This window comes from Rhinatrema bivittatum, chromosome 2 (assembly GCF_901001135.1).
Source record: "Rhinatrema bivittatum chromosome 2, aRhiBiv1.1, whole genome shotgun sequence".
NCBI classification, from domain to species: domain Eukaryota; kingdom Metazoa; phylum Chordata; class Amphibia; order Gymnophiona; family Rhinatrematidae; genus Rhinatrema; species Rhinatrema bivittatum.
The window spans coordinates 352,964,165-352,987,749 of NC_042616.1; the positions used below are offsets into that span (position 1 = coordinate 352,964,165).

The window sequence follows — 23,585 nt, forward strand, 5'->3', positions numbered from 1 at the left end:
GTCCATTAACCATTAAGGTAGCGTTGCAGAAATACATTGCTTATTCTTGGGATAAGCAGCTTGAAATCTATCTACTCCTTGGGATCCTACCAGGTACTTGTGACCTGGCATGGCCAGTGATGGAAACAAGACACTGGACTTGATGGACCTTTGGTCTGACCCAGTATGGCAAGTTTTATGTTCTTATTCCATAATAAAAATATGACCACATAACCCTGCATACAGTGAGGTAAACCCAGAACTCGATCAACACAGTTGGGTAAATCTGGAGTTAGTTGGCTATCCTATGTATTCACTAACTGCCCATCGTTACCCTTAAATTATTGCAAATATTTTGGAGCACAGAAAATTTCTTTAAAGTAAATTAGTTCACAGTCTAATTAATTTCAAAACTTATTATGCAACCAGCATGTACTTTCATCTGGCTGGACCAGATGCTACCTACAATTTGAGTATTAGTTTTCTATCTTTAAATATCAGAAAAAGGATGTTTTGTCACACTGCATACATTTGCTGGATGTAACATTCTTGTAACTATGTTTGTAGACACAAAGATTTTTTTTAAAGCCGAGTCTCACATAGGGCCTGATTTTAAAAAGTATTCCCATGCTTAAAATTAGAATTTACACGTGTAAATGTACTTTACTCGAGTAAGTGGGCTTTTGAAAATTACTACCATATATGCCACTGAATTGTCCATCGGTAGGCATCGGTAGGACTCCCGGGAGGAGAAACACCGTTCCGCATCCCTCCATCGGGAGGCAGAACTTCATCATCAGATCCAGACTGAAGGATCAGGAACAAGCAGGCCTACCCATCCATCACATGAAATCTAAGGGAAACAATCAAATCTTTTTAAAATCATATTTAACGATATTTTAGGATTTCTAGCTGGCCTCTCCAAAGTATTTTTTAAGAGTTTCAGCCCATTACTCTAACCTGTAGGCCACACTGTTTAAAATGGTTTATACATAACATGAATTTTGAGTTTTAGGAGAGGAAATTGTGATTCTACAGTTTAATGATCAAAATGTTAGGGGATGGGGGAAGGATCTATGGGCCCATGCCCCCGATCTTTTAAGTACCTAGCAATACCTCAGCTAACACTTTTCCTTAGATCAAACCTGAACCCTTAAAAATCCCTTTAAATACCCTGATTGTGAGGGCCTTAAGGGAATGATCTTCCTTTGAGAAATGTTTACCTGCTAAGGTGTCAATGTTCTTCTATGTAATGTGTTATTTTAGGTCTGTGAAGGGTTTATTCTAGTCTTTAATTTTTGCATAGTTCCGATGTATAGCATCTTTCTTCACATTTGTTTTGCTCTGGATCATCCATACCAGGGATGGGCAAACTTTTTTTTTTTTTTTTTTTTTTTTTAAACGAGAGCCACATTACTGGCACTTATCGTAGCTGAGATCAGAGGGCCGGGGTCCCCTTTACAACTGTGCATCTTCAAGATGTCCCCCCTTAGAACTCCATAACCAGGGCAGGGGAGGGAGAGGTGGTTACAGTGGCAAGTATAACCCAAAAATAGAATATTAAACATCAGAAATGGCAACAATCACAAACCAGGAGGAAAACATTTCAACCTTACAGCAAGCAGTCTCTATCTGACCTTAAAGTTGCCATACTTCTACAGAGAAACTTCAAAGGAGCACACCAGCCTGAAACTGCTGAATTGGAACTCATTAAAAATCTTAACACCATCACCCAAGGTCTGAACAGAGACAATGGCTTCATGACTCATCTATGAACTTAACTGTTATCAGATCATTCTATCTGTTCCCATTTTCCTCAGTTGTCAATAGGCTGTAATATAATGCTATTAATACTTTCTCCAAACTATATATTGCAATCGCTCGCAGGAGGAGGGAGCAGTGCCGCAGGACTCTCTGGCCACCAGCCTCCAGGAGATAGAGGCAGTTCAGCCCGGTGAGTGTAATCGGATGGTGGAGAAGTGCAGGCAGGAGGTCGAGGAGGTAGGCCTGCAATATCCCCGGATCCCTCCACCGGAGTAATGATAGGCTTGAATAAGCCTGAGGTGGTGACACTGGATGCTCTCTGGCACCTAACTTCAGCCATAGCAAAATCTTGTGGAGACTGTTCTGACAAAATTAACAATCTATCTCAACAAATGGATTTGCTGAATAAGAACTTTGTAATACAAAAGCAGGATGTATCAGGGAAATTTGAAAAAGTGGAAAATGAGATTAAACAGGTGAGATCTGTGCAAAATGTGATAATTCAAGATTGCGGTAACATCAATAGAAAAATAGAAATAATTGAAAATGCGTTAAGACATCTTAACTTACGTATACTGAATTTTCCTAGGATAGTGGTGGAATTTCCACGTGGTACAATCAAAAGATATTTCACTGAAATTTTGGAATTTCCTTCTCAAGAAACCCACCCCTAGATAAAGTATACTTTTTGCCAAGTAAGAACAGACAGAATGAACAAGAAATCCTAAGAGACTTTGCCAATCTGACGGAGTTTCTAGAATCTTCGGGACTAGAAATAACTGAAAGAAGAACTTTATTGATTACATTCTATAAGAAAGATCTTACAGATGTAATGAGAGCATATTTCAAAAAGATGGAGACATTATTTATGGGTGCAAAATTAAGAATATATCCAGATCTGACAAAAACCACACAGATGAAAAGAAAAAGCTTTCTGGCGTTGAAGCAGGAAACACTGGCGTTAGGCGCTTCTTTTTTTCTGAGATTCCCCTGCAAGTGTGCAGTGAAATATAATCGAGATAGCTATATTTTCTTTCAGCCAGAACAGTTGAAGGACTTTATACAATCAAAAAGAGCTCAGTTGATGCTAGAGAATTAAGGATAAGCTCATCTTTTTGTTAATTGGGGTATTACAGGGGAGCCTGTGATTTGTTTTAGAAAATTTCCTGTATATTCCTTCTGTTCCCTCCACCCCCCACCGTGATAGTGGTCTAAAGGGTAACAATAAGGGATTATTTCTGTTATATATTTCCAATGTATAAATATTGCAAATATGATGCCATGTTTCTGAACAAAATGTAATACTTTGATGTTTATTTTTGAAAAGTTAATAAAATATCAAAAAAACAAAACAAACTATATATTGCCTAATCAATGCCTTCTCTCTGTTCTGTGTATGTGTTACCCATCTCTTGTACATTACTTCATGCATACAATGAAGAATATTCTGTCCTCGCAAGCTATTACTTTAATGAATTAGTCTGTCAATAAGTTTCTACTCGCCTCCTGTCTTTTTTTCTGAAAATAAAATGTTCACCATAATAGTTTACATTTCCTTTGAAAAGCACTATTTTACAGAAATTTGATTTTTCTTGTATCAGATCTACAAAGGAATAAAAATGAATATTTACATGAAGCAGAACTAGAAAACATTTTATTTACATTAAAAGCAGAAAATAGTAGAATACTGTATGTTATATTATATGTATACCCTGCCTTAAAATCCCAATGGATTGCCCAAAGTGGCTTACAAAACATTTACAAAATGCAAATCATAAACAATACAAAATTCAGTAAATTACACAAAAGTCATTCAATACAATAAACCTTTTACAACATTTCATAATACTCTATTGCCAGCTAGACTTCACACCCAACTTTCACAAGCGGAAAGGCCAAACAGTATCATATTAGACCATATCACAAATAAAATTCCCCAAAACAATATAAAACAGATGCTCACCCCAAAACTCCAATCTATTAATAAACAGTTAACTTGTAAAAATCTTCACATCCTTGTACATTTATCACATTCTGCAATACAAAGCAAAGCAGAATATAAATTAAATATATAAATAAATAAATGCATTAAAGGAATTAATTTAACTGATCTACACAACATACTCTACACTTTAATTGTAAAATAAAAATTATATAAATATTCCAAAAGTAATTAAGAAAATAAAATGTATTGATTGCATGTGTTTTTACACACTTAGACTCAAGAACATAAAACTTGCCATACTGGGTCAGAAGAAAGGTCCATCAAGCCCAGTATCAAGTTTCCAACAGTGGCCAATCCAGGTCACAAGTACCTGGCAGGATCCAAAGCAGTAGAAAGATTCCAAGCTGTTTATCCCAAGAATAAACAGTAGATTTATTCAACTCTACCTTAATAATGGATAATAGACTTTTACCCCAGGAGCTTGTCCAAACCTTTTTTAAATGCAGCTACACTAAGAACTTTCACTTGGTGAAAGCCCCATTTGCAGTAGTAATAACCATGAATAATTTAGGATAAATATTTACTAACTTTGCTCAGCAGGATGGTGTAATTTTTGCTCATTCTTCTTGGCTGAAGAGCCAAGCTCTTTCAAGTTGGCTACAGACAACAGATCTCCAGTTTCCAAATCTTACTACACATTTTCAGAACCATGCACTTCTGAGTGTCTGCTTTCCACGATCATCTAGTTTAAAAGCTGTATTGTTTCCTTTTTTAAAGATTAGTGCCAGCAGCCTAATTCCACTCTGGTTAAGGTGGAGCCCATCCTTTCGGATAAGGCCCCTCTTCTCCAAAATGAAGCCCCATTCCTAACAAACTTAAAACCCTATTCCCTGAATTATCCATGCATTGAGACTCTGGAGCTCTGCCTGCCTCCGGGGTTCTGCAGGTGGAACAGGGAGCATTTCTGAAAATGCTACCCTGGAGTTCTGGATTTCAGCATTCTACCTAAAACCTCCCTCTTGCACTTTCCTATGTCATTGTACCCACATACACCAAGACAGCCAGCTCCTTCCCAGCACAATTTAAAATCCTATCTATGTAATGCGTGAGGTCCGCCACTTTCACACCAGGCAGGCAAGTTACCAAGCCAACCTTATGTCCACCAGGCACCCAGCTATCTACCTTCTTAATAATCGAATCGCCAACTATAATGGCCATCCTAACCCTTCCTTCCTGGGCACATGCCCCTGGAGACCCATCCTTAGTAAGAGAAGATGCTACATCACCATGGGGGAAGGGTAATTCTCTCCTTCCAGATGACTTTTCTCCTCCAAGGCAGCCCAGGGGATAAATTAGATTGGAGGTGGTACTTCTCTACGTCCCTGAAAGTCTCCTCTATATACCTCTCTGTCTCCTTTAGTTTCCGCAGGTCTGACACAGTAGCCTCTTCATCATGTATTCAAATCTGTTTAACTAGTCAGATTGGACACAGGTGGGTTCTATTTAAAGTATTATGACCCTTGTTAAGGCAATTTTTGAAACCAGAGCTAACTTGAGTTTGCTACAATAAAGGGTGTGAAGTTGAAATCAAGATTTTTTTTTTTTTTAATTCTTAATTACTTTTGGACTACTTCTATAATCATTCTTTCAAGCTGAAAGTATGGAGTTTATTGTGCATTTTGATTTGCATTGTTTTAGACAGTATAATATGCAAAATGTACAAGAGAATAAAGGCTTTTATAAGACACTGTAAAAAATAAATGCATATCACCCTCCTTAATGACAATACCGCAGAAAATAATACATCAATATCTTGATGAGTAATACTTACTTAAAATTTCATCTATATTTCCACTCTCAAGGCTTACTATTTCACTTCTTATTGGATTAAATACCCAAGTGGTCTGCAAAGAGAAGACAATATCACAATAAATTCTAGATTTTATACTAAAACAAAATTGACCAAAGTCAGTTCATTTTTAAAAACAAATAAAATGTTCATGAATTATACACAGTACTCAAGGTGCGGTCTTAACCATGGAGAGATAGAGGCTTTATGACATTTTCCACTTTATTCATCATTCCCTTCCTAATAATTCCTAACATTATTTGTCTTTTTGACTGCTGCAGCATACTGAGCCGAAGATTTCAAAATATTATCCACTATGAAGCCTAGATTTTTTCCTGGGTGGTAACTCCTAATATGGAACCTAACATCGTTTAACTACAGCATGGGCTATTTTTCCCTATTTGCAACACCTTGCACTTGTCCACATTAAATTTCATCTGCCATTTGGATACTCAATCTTCCAGTCTTGCAAGGTCCTCCTGCAGTTTATCACAATCCGATTGTGATTTAACTACTCTGAATAATTTTGTATCATCTGCAAATTTGATTACCTCACTCGTCGTATTCCTTTCCAGATCATTTATAAACATCTTGAAAAGCACCAGTCCAAGTACAGATCCCCGAGACACTCCATTGTTTACCCTTTTCCACTGAGAAAATTGACCATTTAATCCTACTCTCTGTTTCCAGTTTGTAATTCACAAAAGGACATTGCCTCCTATCCCATGACTTTTTAGTTTTCTTAGAAGCCTCTCACGAGGGCCTTTGTCAAACGCCTTCAGAAAATCCAAATACACATCTACCAGTTCACCTTTATCCACATGGTTTATTAACCTCTTCAAAATAATGAAGCAGATTCGTGAGGCAAAACTTCCCTTGGGTAAATACATGCTGACTGTGTTCCATTAAACAATGTCTTTCTATATGCTCTGTGATTTTGATCTTTAGAATAGTTTCCACTATTTTTCCCGACACTGAAGTCAGGCTCACAGGTCTATAGTTTCACGGATCACCCCTGGAGCCCTTTTTAAATATTGGAGTTACATTAGACACCCTCCAGTCTTCAGGTACAATGGATGATTTTAATGATAGGTTACAAATTTTAACTAATAGATCTCAAATTTCATTTATGAGTTCCTTCAGAACCCTGGGATACATACCAGGTTATTTGCTACTCTTTAGTTTGTCAATCTGGCCTATTACATCTTTCAGGTTCACAGTCATTTGGTTCAGTTCATCTGACTCATCACCCTTGAAAACCATCTCTGGAACAGATATCTCCCCAACATCCTCATTAGTAAACTTAATGTCCAGATTTAGAGCCTCTGATTACAAGGTTCCGGAAGGAGTGCTGGCACATGGCTTTCAGCTGAGGACTGGTGCTGCAATGACTAAAGTTCAGATTCTCCCATTTCTGTTATTTTGGGTCATGGAAGGTATGTACAGATTTCCTTAAGGGCTACTTGTCATTTAGTTTCATTACCTAAATCTAATATTTTTTGTAAGGATAAAGGAGCTTTATTTTCATTTTTCCTTTTAAAAGCTCAGCTTCCAAGAAGAGTCACGTTATTTTTTTTTAAATTTATTTTGCAATAAGCAGCCTTATTTCTTATGTTTGAAAGAATCATAGCTAACAGACTCGATAGTTCTTAATCAAATGAATATATGTACTGAATATATTCCCTTTTTCTAGACCTCCATCTTACAGGTGGGGTAGTTATTTCATAGTCATAGCTAAGGAGAAAGCAGAGTTGCTTACCTGTAACAGGGGTTATCCCAGGACAGCAGGATGTATAAGGGTGACATCATTGATGGAGCCCCCTCATGGAAAAACTTCTGTCAATGTTTCTAGAAACCTTTGGCTGGCACACTGAGCCCATTGAGCATGCCCAGCATGCCATGATCCCTGCAGCCACAGGGATCATGGCAGGGATCAGTCTTGTTTGATGCAATAAAAAGTACGAGCAAAAAATAAAATAATAAAACGTTTCAAACCCAACTTCGCAGGGTGGCGGGTGGGTTTCGTAAGGACTTAATCCTGCTGTCCTGGGATAACACCTGTTACAGGTAACCAACTCTGCTTTATCCCAGGACAAGCAGGATGGAAGTCCTCACATATGGGTGATTAGCAAGCTACAGGCTGATTCATCCTGGAATAGGTCAATGGTACATAACTCATGCAACAGGCACAAGAACAGAGGTGCGATTGACTAAGATGAGGCAGCCTGAATCACAGCAGGTGGTTGTGGAAGGAGTTGGGTATTGCAGTGGAAATACGTTTTTCAAGACGGATTGTCCAAAGGCAGAGTCTTGTCTTCCTTCCTTATCTAAGCAGTAATGAGCTGCAAAGGTATGCAGAGAACTCCAAGTTGCAGCTTTGTAAATGTCTGCAATAGGTATTGAACGGTAGTGTGCTATGGATATTGACATGGACTTAACTGAGTGCGCTTTACTCGTCCCTGGAGAGGAAGGCCTGCTTTTTCATAGCAGAATTCGATACAGTCTGCTAGCCAGTTGGAGAGAGTTTGTTTTCCCACTGCAACTCCTGGCTTGTTTTTGTCAAAAGAAACAAAGAGTTGGGTGGATTTCATATGGACTGCAGTGCAGTCGAGGTAAAAAGCGAGTGCATGTTTACAGTCCAAGGTGTGCAAAACTCTCTCGCCCTGGTGAGAATGAGGCCTTGGAAAAAAAGTGGGCAAAACTATGGATTGGTTAAGGTGAAAATCCGTTACCAGCTTAGGCATAAATTTAGGGTGAGGGTGCAGGACCACTCGGTCGTGCAGGAACCTTGTGTAGGGTGAGAATGTGACCAGTGCTTGTAACTCACTAACCCTCCTAGCAGATGTAATGGCTACTAGGAAAGTACTTTCCATGTAAGAAATTTCACATCACAGGAATGCAAAGGCTCAAACGGAGATCGCATGAGTCGTGCAAGTACTACATTAAGGTCCCATTCCGTAACCGGTGGTAGAATGGGAGGCGTCAGCTGAAGTAAGCCTCTCAAACAGACTTACGAGGGGTTGCGCTGATACTGGGGCATCCCCTATTTGTTTGTGGTATGCTGCAATGGCACCAAGGTGTACACGTACAGAGGAAGTCTGGAGACCAGAATCTGAGAGGTGCCATAGATAATCTAGTAAAGATGGAGTGGAATAGGAGAAAGGGTCAACACCTTTTTGAGTGCACCACTCAGTAAATCTAGTCCACTTGGAATGGTAAGATTTATGTGTGGAAGGCTTTCGTGAAGCTACGAGAACCTGAGAGACTTGCATTGAAAGTTTGAGTGGTTGTAGGATCAAGCTTTCAACATTCATGCTGTCAAGGCAAGAGTTTGTAGGTTCGGATGAGAGTGGGCGCTGTGCCCTGGCAAACTGGTTCTCTGATCAAGAAGTATGGGAAAGCATACTTGCCGAGGCCAGTACAGGGCTATGAGGATCATTGACCCTTTTTGTCCTGCTATAGCTTCACGAAAGTCTTGGCTATGAGCGGAATCGGAGAATACGCGTATAGACGTTCTGTGTTCCAGAGGCGAGCAAAGGCGTCCCTGGGGAACACTGGTCGATGGCTGTGAAGGGAGCAGAACTTTTCCACTTTGTGGTTCATCTTGGACGCAAAGAGGTCGATGGTTGGGCGACCCCAGCATTGAAAAATTTTGCTCCCTACACAGGGATCCAAAGACCATTCGTGGGGATAGAAATGTCGACTGAGATTGTCCGCTAGGACATTTTGTATGCCTGCTAGATAAGTGGCCCTGAGATTCATGGAGTGTGCTAGGGCCCAGGCCCAAATCTGCACTGTTTCCTGACACAGGAGATAGGCGCAGGTGCCTCCTTGCTTGTTTGTGTACCACATTGCTACTGTGTGGTCCGTCTGTATCAACACAGTTTTGTGCGAGAGACAGTCTTTGAAGGCATAAAGGGCATATCATATCGCTCGAAGTTCTAAAAAGTTTATTTACATTTTCTTTTGAGCGGGGTCCACGTACCTTGAGTCTGAAGGTTGTTGACGTGAGCTCCCCATCCCAAGTTGGATGCATCTGTGGTTAAAGTTACTTGTTGGAACGGTAACCTGGACCGTAAAGCCAATTGGTCTGTCCACCATTGAAGTGAGAGACGTAACTGGTTGAAGACTCGAATCAGAGTCGACAAAGGCTGAATAGCTTGAAGCCATTGAGACTTTAGAGTCCATTGAGTCCTTCTCATGGCTAACTTTGCCATAGGTGTTACGAGGACTGTAGATGCCATGTGGCCTAATAATCGGGCCGATACAGAAAAAAGTGCGGGAGAGCACTCTCCTGTGCGCGCAATTTAGTATCAGCCCACATGCAAATGAGGGCCCGCGGTAAAAAGAGGCAATAGGAACACTTGCGCAATCCTAGCGTCTCCTTTTTGACAGGAGCAGTGGCTGTCAGCGGGTTTGACAGCCGATGCTCAATTTTACCAGCGTCGATTCTCAAACCCGCTGACAGCCATGGGTTCGGAAAACGGATGCCGGCATAATTGAGCGTCCTTCTTCCGACCCGCGGGACGATTTTTTTTTTTTTTTTTTTTTTACTTTTGGGGCCTCCGATTTAATTTTGCTATGATATTGAGTTGGAGGGTGTACAGAAAAGCAGATTTTTCTGCTTCTCTGTATACTTCCCCGGTGCCGGCCGAAATTAATGCCTGCCTTTGGTTAGGCGTTAATTTCTGAAAGTAAAATGTGCGACTTGGCTGCACATTTTACTTTCTGAATCGTGCAGGAATAACTAATAGGCCCATCAACGTGCATTTGCATGTTGCGGGCGCTATTAGTTTCGGGGGGGTGGGGGGTGGGGGGGTGTTGGCCATGCATTTTTGACGCGCTACTGCCCCTTACTGTATAAGGGGTAAAAATAGCGTGTCGAAAACACGGGCTAACAGTGCGCTCCACCGGAGCGCACTGTGGTGTTGAGGTCTGCTCCAATGAAGGTAAGGAGTTGAGACGGGTTCAAATGTGATTTCTGAAAGTTGATTAGAAATCCCAAGGAATGCAAGAGGGATATGGTGCTCCTCAAGGCTGCGAGAGCTCCTTGCTTGGATTGATTCCTGATGAGCCAATCGTCTAGGTAGGGAAAAACATGAATGCTCTTTTTTCTTAAATGTGCAGCTGCAACTGCCAGGAATTTTGTGAACACTCGAGGTGCTGAGGCCAGTCCAAATGGAAGGACTCGGTATTGGAAATGTCTTATTCCCACTATGAATCGTAGATACTTTCGATGTTGTGGGGAAACGGGAATGTGAGCGTAGGCTTCTTGAAGATCCAAAGAACAGAGCCAGTCTCCTCGTTGTAATAAAGTAAGACTGATTCCCAGGGAAGCCATGTGGAATTTTTCTTTTTGAAGAAAATTGTTGAGATTGCGGAGGCCGCCTGTTTTCTTTGGAATTAGGAAATAGCAGGAGTAGAACCCTCTGCCATGTTGAGACTGGGGAACGATTTCGATAGCCCTTGTAGTCAGCAGGGTGGAAGAGTTCTGATTGTAGTTGAAATGTTATGATGCTGTGTGACCACAGAGGAATGGGTGGAGAATCCGGGGGTAACATTTGATATTTTAGACAGTACCCCAGTTCAGGATGGCTAACACCCACTGATCCGTGGTGATGAGGCTCCATTGGTGTTTGAAGTAGTGGAGCCGACCTCCAACAGGCAGGTTGGATTGGGGGGTTGTTGAAGAGGCTGCTGTTCTCTGGTATCGATCTCAAAAACCAGATGCTGGTCCTGTTTGTGGGGGTGGCTGAGTTTTAACCTGTTTTGGTTGACGTGGACGTCCTCTCTGGGATTGACAGAAAGAGCGTTTAGAGGAAGTAGGTTGATAGTACCTACGAGGCTGATAGAAGGGCTTTCTAGTATCACGTCTTGTAGGTTTTCATGCTGAGGATGGCTGGTCCAATGGCAACCTGGACAGCTGGCGGAGTGTCTCATGATGATCTTTAAGTAAAGAGACAGTGGCTTGGATCTTCTCTCCGAAGAGGTTGTCTCCTGTGCATGGGAGATCCACGAGTCTTTCTTGGACTTCTAATCTGAAATCAGAGGCCCTCAGCCAACCCCACCTCCGTGCACTAATTCCAGCAGCTGATAGACGGGCCGATGTTTCAAGAGTCATATGAGGCCCGTACTTCATGTTTTCCGGACTCCAGCCCTTTGTCAATAAGAGCGTTAAGTGTCACTTGCTGCTGTTGAAGGAGAGTATCTGCTATGTCCTGAACCTGTTTCCATAAGTTCCTTTGATATTGTGTCATATAACTCATATGCCGCGATACGGTAATACAAGCATGGATCCTTGGAATACTTTCCTCCCTAAACTATCCAGAAATTTATGTTCTTTTCCTGGAGGAGCAGATGAATGTGGTTTCTGCTTCCTTGCATTTTTCTGAGCTGATTCTACAACAAATGAATGATGTGGCATACCTGGTGTATGTTGGTCCAGGTATGTTGCATGCATTCTATTGAATGCAGGCACAGAACAGGGATGCTCCCATAGGCAATGCTGAAGCTCTAGGAGAATTTCATGGATGGGTATCGCCATGACCTTTTTTCAGTGCATCTACAAACTGCAGGACTTCAAGAGTCTTATGTCTGGTATTCTCCTCAGCAAGAAATTCAAAAGGAATGGTATCTGCCATTTCCTTGATTAAGTGTTGAAAAGACATGTCCTCTGGTGGGGACTTCCTCCTTTCCTCTGGTGGAGAAGGTTCAGATGCAAGGTCATCAGTATCAACATCCTCCCAAGGAGTAGGCTGAGGCTGGAAATGGGATCCAGAAGGATTTACAGGGACCTGTGGAAGAGGACGCTTTTTCATCCATGCAGATTTTGATGGTTGTGTTGGAATCTGCTTTGGCATCGATGGAGGCAGAAAAGACATCAACGGGGAACCAAAAGGTATCAATGGCACCGATGGGAACCGATGATCGGTATCAATTCCTTCCATTAAATCAGCACACCTTAGTCAGATTCAAGAAAGGGCACTGTCCATCGCAGGATCAAAGCTATGGAACTCACTACCAATGCAACTAAGAATGCAGCAGGAAAAAACTAAGTTTAAAGCAGAACTTGAAACTTGGCTATTCCATGCGGCGTATAATGAAGATAAGAAATAGGTATCCATGTAACTGTACAATCATACGTGGCTTTGACTTTTTATTAACTTAATAGTGAAAGCATGTTTTATGTCTTTTAGTATTTATTGGTTTAATATTTATGGCTTCTGACATTATTTATTAGGATATCTTTTATTTTCACTTGTTAAATTTTATCTCATTATTATTATTGTTTGTAATTTTCTTATATTGTATTTTATTATGTTAACCGCTGTGAAGGCTACGCCGAGACAACGGTTAACAAACCTTAAACCTTATCACCTGATGAACCAGGCTGTAAGGGCATCGATGGAATTCAGGACTTTTGTAAGCCCGATGGTCCTGGTGACTGATCAGAGTCTCCGTCATCGTCTTCAGATGAGCCTGGTATGGGTATTGCTGGAGTCAATGGTATCTGCCATCAAGGAAATGGCAGATACCATTCCTTTTGAATTTCTTGCTGAGGAGTCTCAGTCATCGTCTTCAGATGAGCCTGGTATGGGTATTGCTGGAGTGATTGGTAGCTGTTTTGGCATAGACGGCACCAATGGAGGCATCAGAAGACCCGATGGTATCAGTGCCGGTGTGGGAAGAACACCAAGTAAAGCGTCGAGTCTTGTAAGAAGAGGAGCAAACATGGTTGGCTCCAGTGTCGGTGCTGATGGTTGCATCGGTGTCTGTGGACGATGGAATTTTTGACAAGCTTCGATGACTGCCTGTTGAATCATTGAAGTCACTTCTTCTCTGGAAACTGGGACTGGGTCCACTGTCACAGGAGAAGGTAAGACTGGCGCTGCTGGCACTTCCACAGCAGAGTGTGGTGGCACAACCTCTGACACAGACGCTGGTGGAGAGAGTCTCTGTGCCTCAGGTACACAGGGTCATGGTAGCTCTTGTACCCGGACCCGTTTTTTCATTGGTTCAACGTCCTTCGAAGCCGATGCGGAAACCTGATGGTTCCGAAGGAACGGAATAGGAACGGTGCTGATGGCGTCTTTTCTCTCGATGGTCTTTGCTGGATACCGAAGAGGACGCTATGGAAGATCTGGATGGGGTCGGTGACGGACAGTCATCGGCCTTTTTCTTACCTTGATGTTTTTCAACAGAGGAAGGAATTATCTTCGGTGACGCCGCCTAAGATGATGGAGGGATCGTTTTGAAAAGATCCTCCATTTTATCCAGACGGGCACCCCTGCCCTTTGGTGTCATCTGGGCGCAGGTAGAACATGCGTGGACATCATGGCATGATCCCAGGCAGAGAATGCAGATGTCATGCAGGTCTGTAATCGACATTGTCCGGGGACAATTCGGACATCTTTTGAATCCAGTGGCCATTATAAAAACTTTTAGGCCGGGTATCTGTTGGTGGCTTGCGGATAGTGATAGTAAAGTATCCAGAATCGATGGAAAAAAAAGACTCGAAAGAGTACTCACCGAACGGGATGTGGAAGGGAAACCCGAGAGGGAAATGTTTTGACAGAAATATTAGTATTATTAATATTCCATGAGGAAAAAATAGTGAGAAAATCTCACAGCGCTCCTTCAACGCGAGGCTAAAAGCAGCGCAGGAAAAAAAAGAGACTGAAGGGAGATCCCCGTGGCTGCAGGAATCATGGCATGCTGAGCATGCTCAGTGTGCCAACCAAAAATTTCTAGAAACTTTGACAGAGGTTTTTCTGTGAGGGGGCTCCATCGATGATGTCACCCTTATGTGAGGACTACCATTCTGCTTGTCCTGGGATAAATTACTACTTACCTGATAATTTCCTTTCCTTTAGTACAGACAGGTGAATCCAGAACTGGTGAGTTATGCACTTCTACCAGCAGATGGAAACGGAGCAAAGCTGACATCACAGTATATATACCCTTGCAGTGACATCAGCCTGCCAGTATTCTCTGCAAAAGCCATCTGTGGACAAACTAACAAAAACTTGATTATTAACAGACAACCACTCCAGCACTCAGCTAACAAGAAACCACTGAGCTCAGAAAAGGAGTGCAATAACACTAGTCTGAGGAGTGGATTGACACTTATCAGTACTCCCTGGAACATGCAGCCACGCAGGAGGACCATAGCACAACCATTTGGCAGCCAAGGACGGGGAAGGTGAATTCACCTGTCTGTACTTAAGAAAAGGAAATTATCATGTAAGCAGTAATTTCTCCTTTCTTAGCGTTCAGACAGGGTAATCCAGAACCAGTGGGTTGTACCAAAGCTGCTCTCGAACAGGAGGGGAGGCTGCCCATGGTCCAGTCTATACCGCATGTGCAAAGGCTGCATCCTCCTAGGCCTGCACATCCAGGCGATAATGCCTGGAAAAGTTGTGTAAAGATTACCATGTCGCATGTCGGCAAAAGTCGAAGGGAGACAATCTGACCTCCGCCCATTACTCTGCCTGAGCCCTAGTGGAATGCAACAGCTGCTCAGCATCCACATACGCAGCCGTAACTACCTCCTTAATCCAGTGAGATTTTGATGCCTGCGACACCGGCTCACCCTTTTTACTCCAACCATGGAGTGTAAACAGCCAGTCCGTCTTCCTGAGACATCCAAGGGCCGTAACAGGAGATACTCCTCTGCATCTGTTTCCTTGTCCAGAGATGGCAGGGAAATAGAATGATTCAAGTGAAAATCTGAGACCACTTTTGGCAAAAGGAAAGGAACAGTACGCAGGTATATTGCCCCTGGAGTCACTCGTGGAAATGGCTCCCGGCAAGATAAGGCCTTTAGTTTAGATACTAGACATGCCAAACCAATTGCTACAAAAAAACACCATTTTCAAGGTCAGTAACCTCAAGGAAAGGTTATGCATCAGTCAAAAAGTAGGACCCACTAAAAAATCCAAAACTAGATTAAGATTCCACAAGGGCACGGGTACCCGCAAGGGAGGACAAAGATGCTTCACGCCTGTTAAGAATTGGACCACATCTGGATCAACAAGGGTCCACCATTTACCTGACCTTGGAAACAGGCAAGAGCCTGTACCTTTTATGAATTAAGGGCCAACCCTTTACTCAATCCATCCTGCAAAAATTCAAAGATAAGAGGGATCTTAAACAAATGAGGAAGAACCCCTCGATCTTCACAGCAAGCATCAAACACTTGCCAAGCCTGCACATAGGCTAAGGAAGTGGAGAACTTTTTCGCTCACGGTAAAGCAAATGTTGCTTACCTGTAACAGGTGTTCCACAGGACAGCAGGATGTTAGTCCTCATATATGGGTGACATCACAGGAGGGCGCCCAATCACGGAATACTTTTGTCAAAGTTTCTAGAACTTTGACTGGCACCTACTGGGCATGCCCAGGATGGCACTAACCCTGCAACCAGAAGGAGTCACCCTTCAGTCTTGTTTAAAGCTACAGGAAGTGCCAAAAAATAAAATAAGAAAACATAACGAATCCAACACCGTGGGGCGGTGGGCGGGTTTCGTGAGGACTAACATTCTGCTGTCCTGTAAGAACACCTATTACAGGTAAGCAACATTTGCTTTCTCACAGGACAAGCAGGATGGTAGTCCTCACATATGGGTGAGTACCGAGCTGAGGATGTCCGAGAAATGCACCAAATGTACCCAAGATGTGCAATAGGCACAAGGACTGGGGTGGAATTTGGTAGAGGGCATACTGAACCCTAACGGGCAGGCGGAAGGGTGTTGGTACATCAAGTTGTAAAAAGGTTTCGCAAGACAGACTGGCCAAAGATGGAATCTTGTCTTCCAGTCTTGTCTAAGCAATAATGGTCTGTAAAGGTATAGAGAGAACTCCAGGTAGCAGCCCTGCAAATGTCAGGAAGTGGCACAGAGCATAGGTGCGCTACTGAAGTCGCCATGGCCCTCACGGAGTGTGCTTTAACATGGTCTTGAAGCGGAATGCCTGCTTGCTGATAGCAAAGATATGCAGTCCGCTAACCAGGAGGAGAGAGTCTGCTTACCCACAGGCTGCCCCAATTTGATAGAATGGAAAGAGACAAACAATTGAGTGCTTTTCCTGTGGCAGCTGTACGGTTTAGATAGAAGGCTAGAGCCCGTTTGCAGTCAAGGGTATGCAGAGCCTGTTCTCCTGGATTGGAGTGAGGCCTGGGAAAGAAGGTAGGTAGTATAATGGATTGATTAATGTGAAACTCCGATACTACCTTAAGTAAGAACTTAGGGTGAGTGCAGAGTACTGCCCGGACCTGCAGAAGTTTAGCGTAAGGCGGATAGGTAACTAGGGCCTGTCACTCACTAACTCTGCGAGCAGATGTGATTGCCAAAAGAAAAATCACTTTCCATGTGAGATAGCGAAGATCATAGGATTGGAGAGGCTCGAATGGTGGTTTCATGAGCCGACCCAAAACCAGATTGAGGTCCCAAGAATGGGCCGGAAGGCGTAGTGGAGGCTTGAGGTGAAGCAAGCCTTTCAGAAAATGTGTTACAAGGAGTTGTACTGAAATAGGAACATGAACAAACCAGACATTTATGGAAGGCGGCCACCGTACTGACATGCATTTTGATGGAGGAAGTTTTTAGACCTGATTTTGACAAGTGCGAGAGATAGTCTAGAAACTTCGTGGTGGAACAGGTAAAGGGATCAAGGGATTGAGAAGAACACCATGACTCAAACCTGTTCCATTTGTATAGGTAAGACTTTCTCGTGGAAGACTTCCGTGAAGCAATCAGGACATGGGAAACTGGCTCCGAAAGGTCAAGTGACTGAAGAATTAACCTTTCAACATCCAGGCCATCAGGGACAAAGCTTAAAGATTGGGGTGGCTTAGGCACCCGCCATTCTGAGTGATCAGAAGCGGGTCCATTCCCAAGGGAATGTGCCTGCGAATGGAGAGATCCTGAAGTACTGGATACCACACTTGGCGAGGCCAGTGAGGTGCTATCAGGATCATGCATCCTTTGTCCTGACGTAACTTCATGAGAGTCTTCGAGAGAAGTGGAAGTGGAGGGAATGCATATAGGAGACCGGTTGCCCATGAGAGGGAGAACGCATCGCTTGGCTGTGAGTGTTGGCTGCGAGAGAGAGCAAAAGTTCTCTACCTTGCGGTTTTGAGGTGATGCAAAGAGGTCTATGCGAGGATGACCCCAACGTTGGAATATTGCGCCCGCTACTGAAGGGTTGAGGGACCACTCGTGCAGATGGAAAGCGCGACTTAGGTTGTCCGCCAAGACATTGTCCACTCCCGGCAAATAGGTGGCCCTGAGGTACATCGAGTGGGAGAGGGCCTCCGCCCATATCTGCGCAGCTTCCTGACACAGTAGGAAGGAGCTCGTCCCCCCTGTTTGTTGATGTACCACATGACCACCTGGTTGTCAGTCTAAATCAGGATGACCTGATTGGAAAGGCGATCCTGAAATACCCTGAGAGCATATCTGATTGCTTGAAGCTCCAGGAAATTGATTTGGTGTTTGGCTTCCTCTGGAGACCAAGTTCCTTATGTTTGCAAATCGGCCACATGTGCTCCCCAGCCGAGGTTGGAAGCATCGGTGGTGAGAATTATTTGAGGGTCTGGAGCCTGGAAGGGCAGGCCTTGGAGGAGATTGATCTGATTTTTCCACCAGTCTAGAGCCTGACGGAGTGAGTCGGTGATGTGGACAGTGGTTGATAGAGGTTGGACGGACTGAGTCCATTGTGACCTTAGAGTCCACTGCATGACTCTTATGGCCAAGCGGGCCATTGGGGTAACCTGTACTGAGGACGCCATGTGTCCCAGTAAGTTTAGGAAGTGGCGTGCAGTCATGCGTTGCTGAGACTGTAGCTGGTGTGCGAGGGAGATGAGATTGAGAGCTCGCTGTCGAGGCAGAAATGCCTTTGCCTGCAAGGTGTCCAAGTCTGCCACTATGAATGATAAAGTTTGAGATGGGACTAAGCAGGATTTTGTGTAGTTGACTAGAAATCCTAGCGAAATCAGAGTGAGTAAAGCAAGATGTAGGGACGACAGAGCAGCTTGCTGAGTGGGAGCCCTGATCAACCAATCATCTAGATAGGGGTAGAAGTGAACACCTTGAGTCCTGAGGAAGGCTGCTACTACTACGAGGCACTTGAAGACTCGTGGTGCAGATGCCAGGCCAAATGGGAGCACTCGATATTGATAGTGCTTAGGGCCTACTAGAAATCTCAGGAACCTGCGATGACATGGATTTATCGCAATGTGCGTGTACGCATCTTAGAGATCGAGAGAGCAGAGCCAGTCTCCTCTTTGCAGAAGAGGAAGAAGGGAACCCAAAGTTACCATCTTGAACTTTTCTCGTTGAAGGTACTTGTTGAGGGCACGTAGGTCCAGAATTGGACGAACGCCTCCCGATTTTTGGGGGATTAGAAAGTACCGGGAATAGAAACCTAGGCCTTCTTGAGAGTAAGGTACTGGTTCTATTGCTCTGGACTGGAGGAGGAGGGAGACCTCCTGCTCCAGGAGTAGTGAGTGGTCGGATGTACTCCACAACGGTAGAGGTGGGGAGTCCGGTGGAATGGAGAGAAAATTCAGGTGATAACCTTGAGAGATTATGGTAAGGACCCACTGGTCTGAGGTGATTGTGTGTCACCTGTTGTTGAAATGGCATAATCGACCTCCCACTGGTATGTGAGGCAGTGGAAACTGGCTGCTGCTCTCTATGCAGGAGTCAAAAACCGGAAGCAGGGCCTGGCTAAAGAGCTGCTTGCGGCTTTTGTTTACAAGGTTGACGAGACTGGCCCTTTTGGAAAGGTCTCGTGGAACGAATCCTAGACTGTGGTGGATAGGACTTCTTTGGATGGAAGAATGACTTTTTAGTATCCTTCCTGAAAGGCTGTTTGGAGGAATACTCAAAGGGCATCAGAGAGCTGGCGAAGGGTCTCATGATGGTCCTTGAGTTCCGCCACTGTCCGCTGAATCTGTTCCCCAAACAGATTGTCTCATATGCAGGGCAGATCAGATAATCCGTCTTGCACTTCAGGATGCAAGTCCGAAGACTTAAGCCAGGCCCATCTTCTTGTTCAAATAGCAGTTGCAGATACCCTGGAAGCGGTGTCAAAGATATCATAAGAAGATCATATTTCATGCTTCCCTGCCTCAAAACCCTTGTGTACTAGGGTTAGAAGTTGTTCTTGGAATTGCTGAGGCAGGGACTCTGCAAAGTCCTGTATCTGCTTAAATAAGACCCTGTTGAACTGGGTCATATATAGCTGGTAGGAGGCGATCCGAGAGATAAGCATCAATCCCTGGAAGACACGCCGGCCAATGGCATCCAGGAATTTCTGTTCCTTACCTGGAGGAAAGGAAGAGTGGAATTTGATCTTTTTGCCCTTTTTTAGGCAGATTCTACCACCACAGATTGGTGATCCAGCTGAGGTTTCTGGAATCCTGGGGCTGACTGGACCAAATAAGTGGTATCAGCTTTTCTGTTGACTAGAGCAACAGAACCAGGGTGTTCCCAGTTCTTTTTGAGGAGATCCAAAAGAACCTGGTGAGTAGGGATGGAGGTTATTTCTTTGGGAACATCCAGGAATTGTAACAGCTCCATCATTTGATGCCTGTCATCTTGTTCAGTCTGCAATTGGAAGGGAACCAATTCAGACATTTCCTTCACAAAATTTATGAAGGATAGGTCCCCTGGAGGAGAACGCTTCCTGCTTTCGGTAGGAGAAGGCAGCGATGGCAAGTCATTGGTGTCTTGAGAAGAATCGCCGGTCCAGGTGTCATAGGGATCATGACCTGCCCCTCTAGGAGCCTGAGAAGGATGGGACGATGGTATTCCTAAAGGTCCCGGTCTAGGTTCCGAAGGCATCGAGGAAAGTGCTGGGGGCACCGATGAAGGCATCGAGGGCAGCGATGGATGGAACGGTGGCGCTGATGGGCGCATCGGCATAGATGGTTGAGGCATCGGAAGAACTCCCGATGGAGGAATACGAAATGGTGTTTCCCCTCCCGATGACAAGGTAAGCGGGGAAGGCACCGGAGCCATCGGTGACCCAGGATCCATCGGTGGAAAAGCAGCTATAAGCGCTTCCATCTTCGAGAGCAGTGGTGTCAGTGCTGCCGGAATCAGATCGGTGGTCGGTTCCACAATCAGCACCGGTTTTGGTGGCGGAGGAACTTGAAGTCTGTGCATCGCCTTATTGATGGCCTCCTGAACCATCCGGTCCAGTTCTTCACGGAGACCTGGAGCAAGCAGCTCCAGCTCCGGAAGGGAAGGAGGCGGTAGAGGCATAGCCGGAGGTACCACCGTTAAAGGCGGAGTCGCGGCTCCCAATACCCGTCCGGGTGAGGGTTGCCTCTGTGACCCGGTCGCAGAAAGGGTCGGTGCCTTTTCTGGACAGGGTTTCTTCGATGGCGGCTCGAACGATGGCGAGGTCGAAGATTTTCCTTCCTCGATGGTCCGAGACTTGCGGAGTCGATGCTGATGATCCCCTTGGTCCTGAGAGGGAGTAGAGGTACTTGAAGGCCGAGAAGTCATCGACGCCGGACAGTATCGGCATGAAGTGGCACTGTCCACTTCATGCCGATACTGGCATGAAGTGGACAGTGCCGGCTCAGACGACGATGTTGATGCAATAGACGGCGTCTGAGTTTGAGAACAGAAGAGCAGTTCCATTTTCTCCATTCTGGCCTTGCGACCTTTTGGTGTCATTAAGGCACATTTGGTGCAAGTCAGGACATCATGCTCGCACCCGAGACACATTACACAGACTTTATGTGGGTCTGTAATGGACATGGTACGAGTACAGTCCGGGCACCGATGTAACCCAGACGCCATGGCCTTTGAAAATTTAGCCGCGGTACGGTCGACGGCCAGTAGGCCGCGAGGGCCAAACTCGATGGGAATCTATCAAAACCGGGTAAAAAAAAACAAAAAAAACTTACCGGAGTACTGCAGAGTCAAACATTCGAAGGAGGGACCCCTGTGGGGTATGAAAGTTTTTAGTAATTCCGTGAGGAAAATTCCTGTCAGGAATCTCTGTGGAGCTCCTTAACCCGCGTGGCTACTACTGCACGGAAAAAAGAAGACTGAAGAGGGACCCCTGCTGGCTGCAGGTTTAGTGCCATGCTGGGCATGCCCAGTATGGCACTAAAGTTCTAGAAACTTTGACAAAAGTGTTCCGTGATTGGGCTCCATCCTGTGATGTCACCCATATGTGAGGTCTACCATTCTGCTTGTTCTGTGAGGTGGTGGGAATCACCACAGTAGAATATCCAGGTTTCAGCAACTGAGCCCTCTCAAGGGCCATATCATAAGACAAAATCGATTCGGATCTTCGTGAAGATCAGGTCCCTGTCATAACAGATCCCTGTGTGCTAGAAACTGGAGGGGAGAGTCCACCAGGAGCCTCTGGAAATCTGCATACCATGGTCTTCTGGGCCAATCTAGTGCCACCAGCAGCACTATCCCCCCTGTGACTCTTGATCTTCCAAATCATTCTGCCCAACATGGGACACAGGGGAAAGGCATACAGCAGCTTGTCCTCCAGCCACTCCACGAGGGCATCAGTGTGCAGAGACTTTGTATCTCTACTGCAACTGAAGCAGCGAGGGATTTTCACACATTGAGCAGTCAGATAGGTCCCTAAATGGAAGGCCCCAGTGATCCACTATTAGATGAAACGCCTTGTTTGACAATTCCCATTCTCCCGGATCCAGATTCTGTCTGCTGAGAAAGTCTGCTCTTACATTATCTTTTCCTGCACTGTGGAGGCGGAGATCTCCTTAAGATGCAGTTCTGCCTATTCCATATATTGGACTATTTCTTATGACACTTTCTGGCTCTTGGTTCCTCCCTGCCAAATGATGTGAGCCACTGCTGTTGCATTGTCCGACATTATCCAGACTGCCCAACCCTGCAATCAGTCCCCAAACCACAAGCATACCAACTGGACTGCTCAAGCTTCCAACCAATTAATACTCCAGAGACACTCTTCTGGACTCTGGCATCCTTGCACTGACAGCTCCTGAAAGTGAACCCCCTTCTGTAGGGTCGAAAACATCTGATACCCTTAGTACAACCTCTCGCGATGAAGGAGTGTGGTGCCTGTTTCTTATCCTCTGGTAATCATGGAACTTGGAACTCACCCCACTTATTGGTCATTTCTCCAGCTCACTCCCAAACAAAAATGAACTTTTAAAAGGCAACTTCGTAAGGTTAGACTTTGAGGTTGTATTGGCCAACCAATTTCTCAGCCATGGCTGACACCTAGCTGCTATTACTGAAGCCACCCCTCTGACCTAAGTGTGGATCAAATCACAGCCCGCATCTGATAAAAAGGCAGCTTTGGTTCCATCAGTGCCCTGGGAATTCACACCAGACCTGAGAGAGAGCAGTAAACAAGATTGAGCCACCAGGCAACAATAGGAAGCTATCTGAAAATTCATTGCCATTGCTTCAAAAGTCTGCTTAAGGATAGCCTCAATTCTCCTATCCTATGCATCCTTCAAGGCCGCTCCCCCTTTTACAGGATCACCTGCTTGGTAACAGCACACATAAGCGCATCACCTTCAGAAAACGCAACTGGATCCAGGGGGTACAGTTCTTCCAAGACTTGTCCCCCTTTAAAATTAGCTTCCGGGGCGCCCCATTCAAGATCAATCAATTCTTGAATGGCTTCCATAATAAGGAAGAAACAAGAGGCTTTACAAAAAGAAATCAAAATGTGATCTTTCTTTGACTCAGACATGGATTCAGCCCCCAGTGCTCCCAACATCTTCAAGGGCTGGGAAATCAGAGTCTGTAACTATATGGCTCCAAGCCCGGAGGAATTTCTCCATCTTACAAGGAGGAAGCATCAACTTCATCATCCTTGCCATATGGGTCCCTGTCAGGAAAGCCCGCTGGCAGCTGGAGCCATTTCAAGATGCTATCTAATGCCTGAATAAAAAGCCAGGATTTTTATTGCCTTTCTAAACGTGGCATAATTTGCTTCTGAGTAAATATCAAATGGAAATAATTCCAAAGTAAAGGAACCTGATAATTAAAGGAAGAATCCCTAGTTGATT

General features: G+C 44.4%; 1 protein-coding gene across 4 annotated transcripts in view; it reads right to left on the bottom strand.

The window, feature by feature from the left end:
• The window catches only part of ERP44 (endoplasmic reticulum protein 44), a 505,107-nt gene that overhangs the window by 329,360 nt on the left and 152,162 nt on the right, over window positions 1–23,585 (bottom strand). For 3 of the 4 annotated variants that reach the window (XM_029589904.1, XM_029589906.1, XM_029589905.1), the window contains one exon: window positions 5,520–5,592. In XM_029589904.1, the coding sequence (XP_029445764.1) occupies window positions 5,520–5,592 (73 nt within the window). Of the gene's footprint in view, window positions 1–3,706; window positions 3,778–5,519; window positions 5,593–23,585 lie in introns of those variants that run through there. The other variant, XM_029589907.1, reaches the window with a different exon arrangement.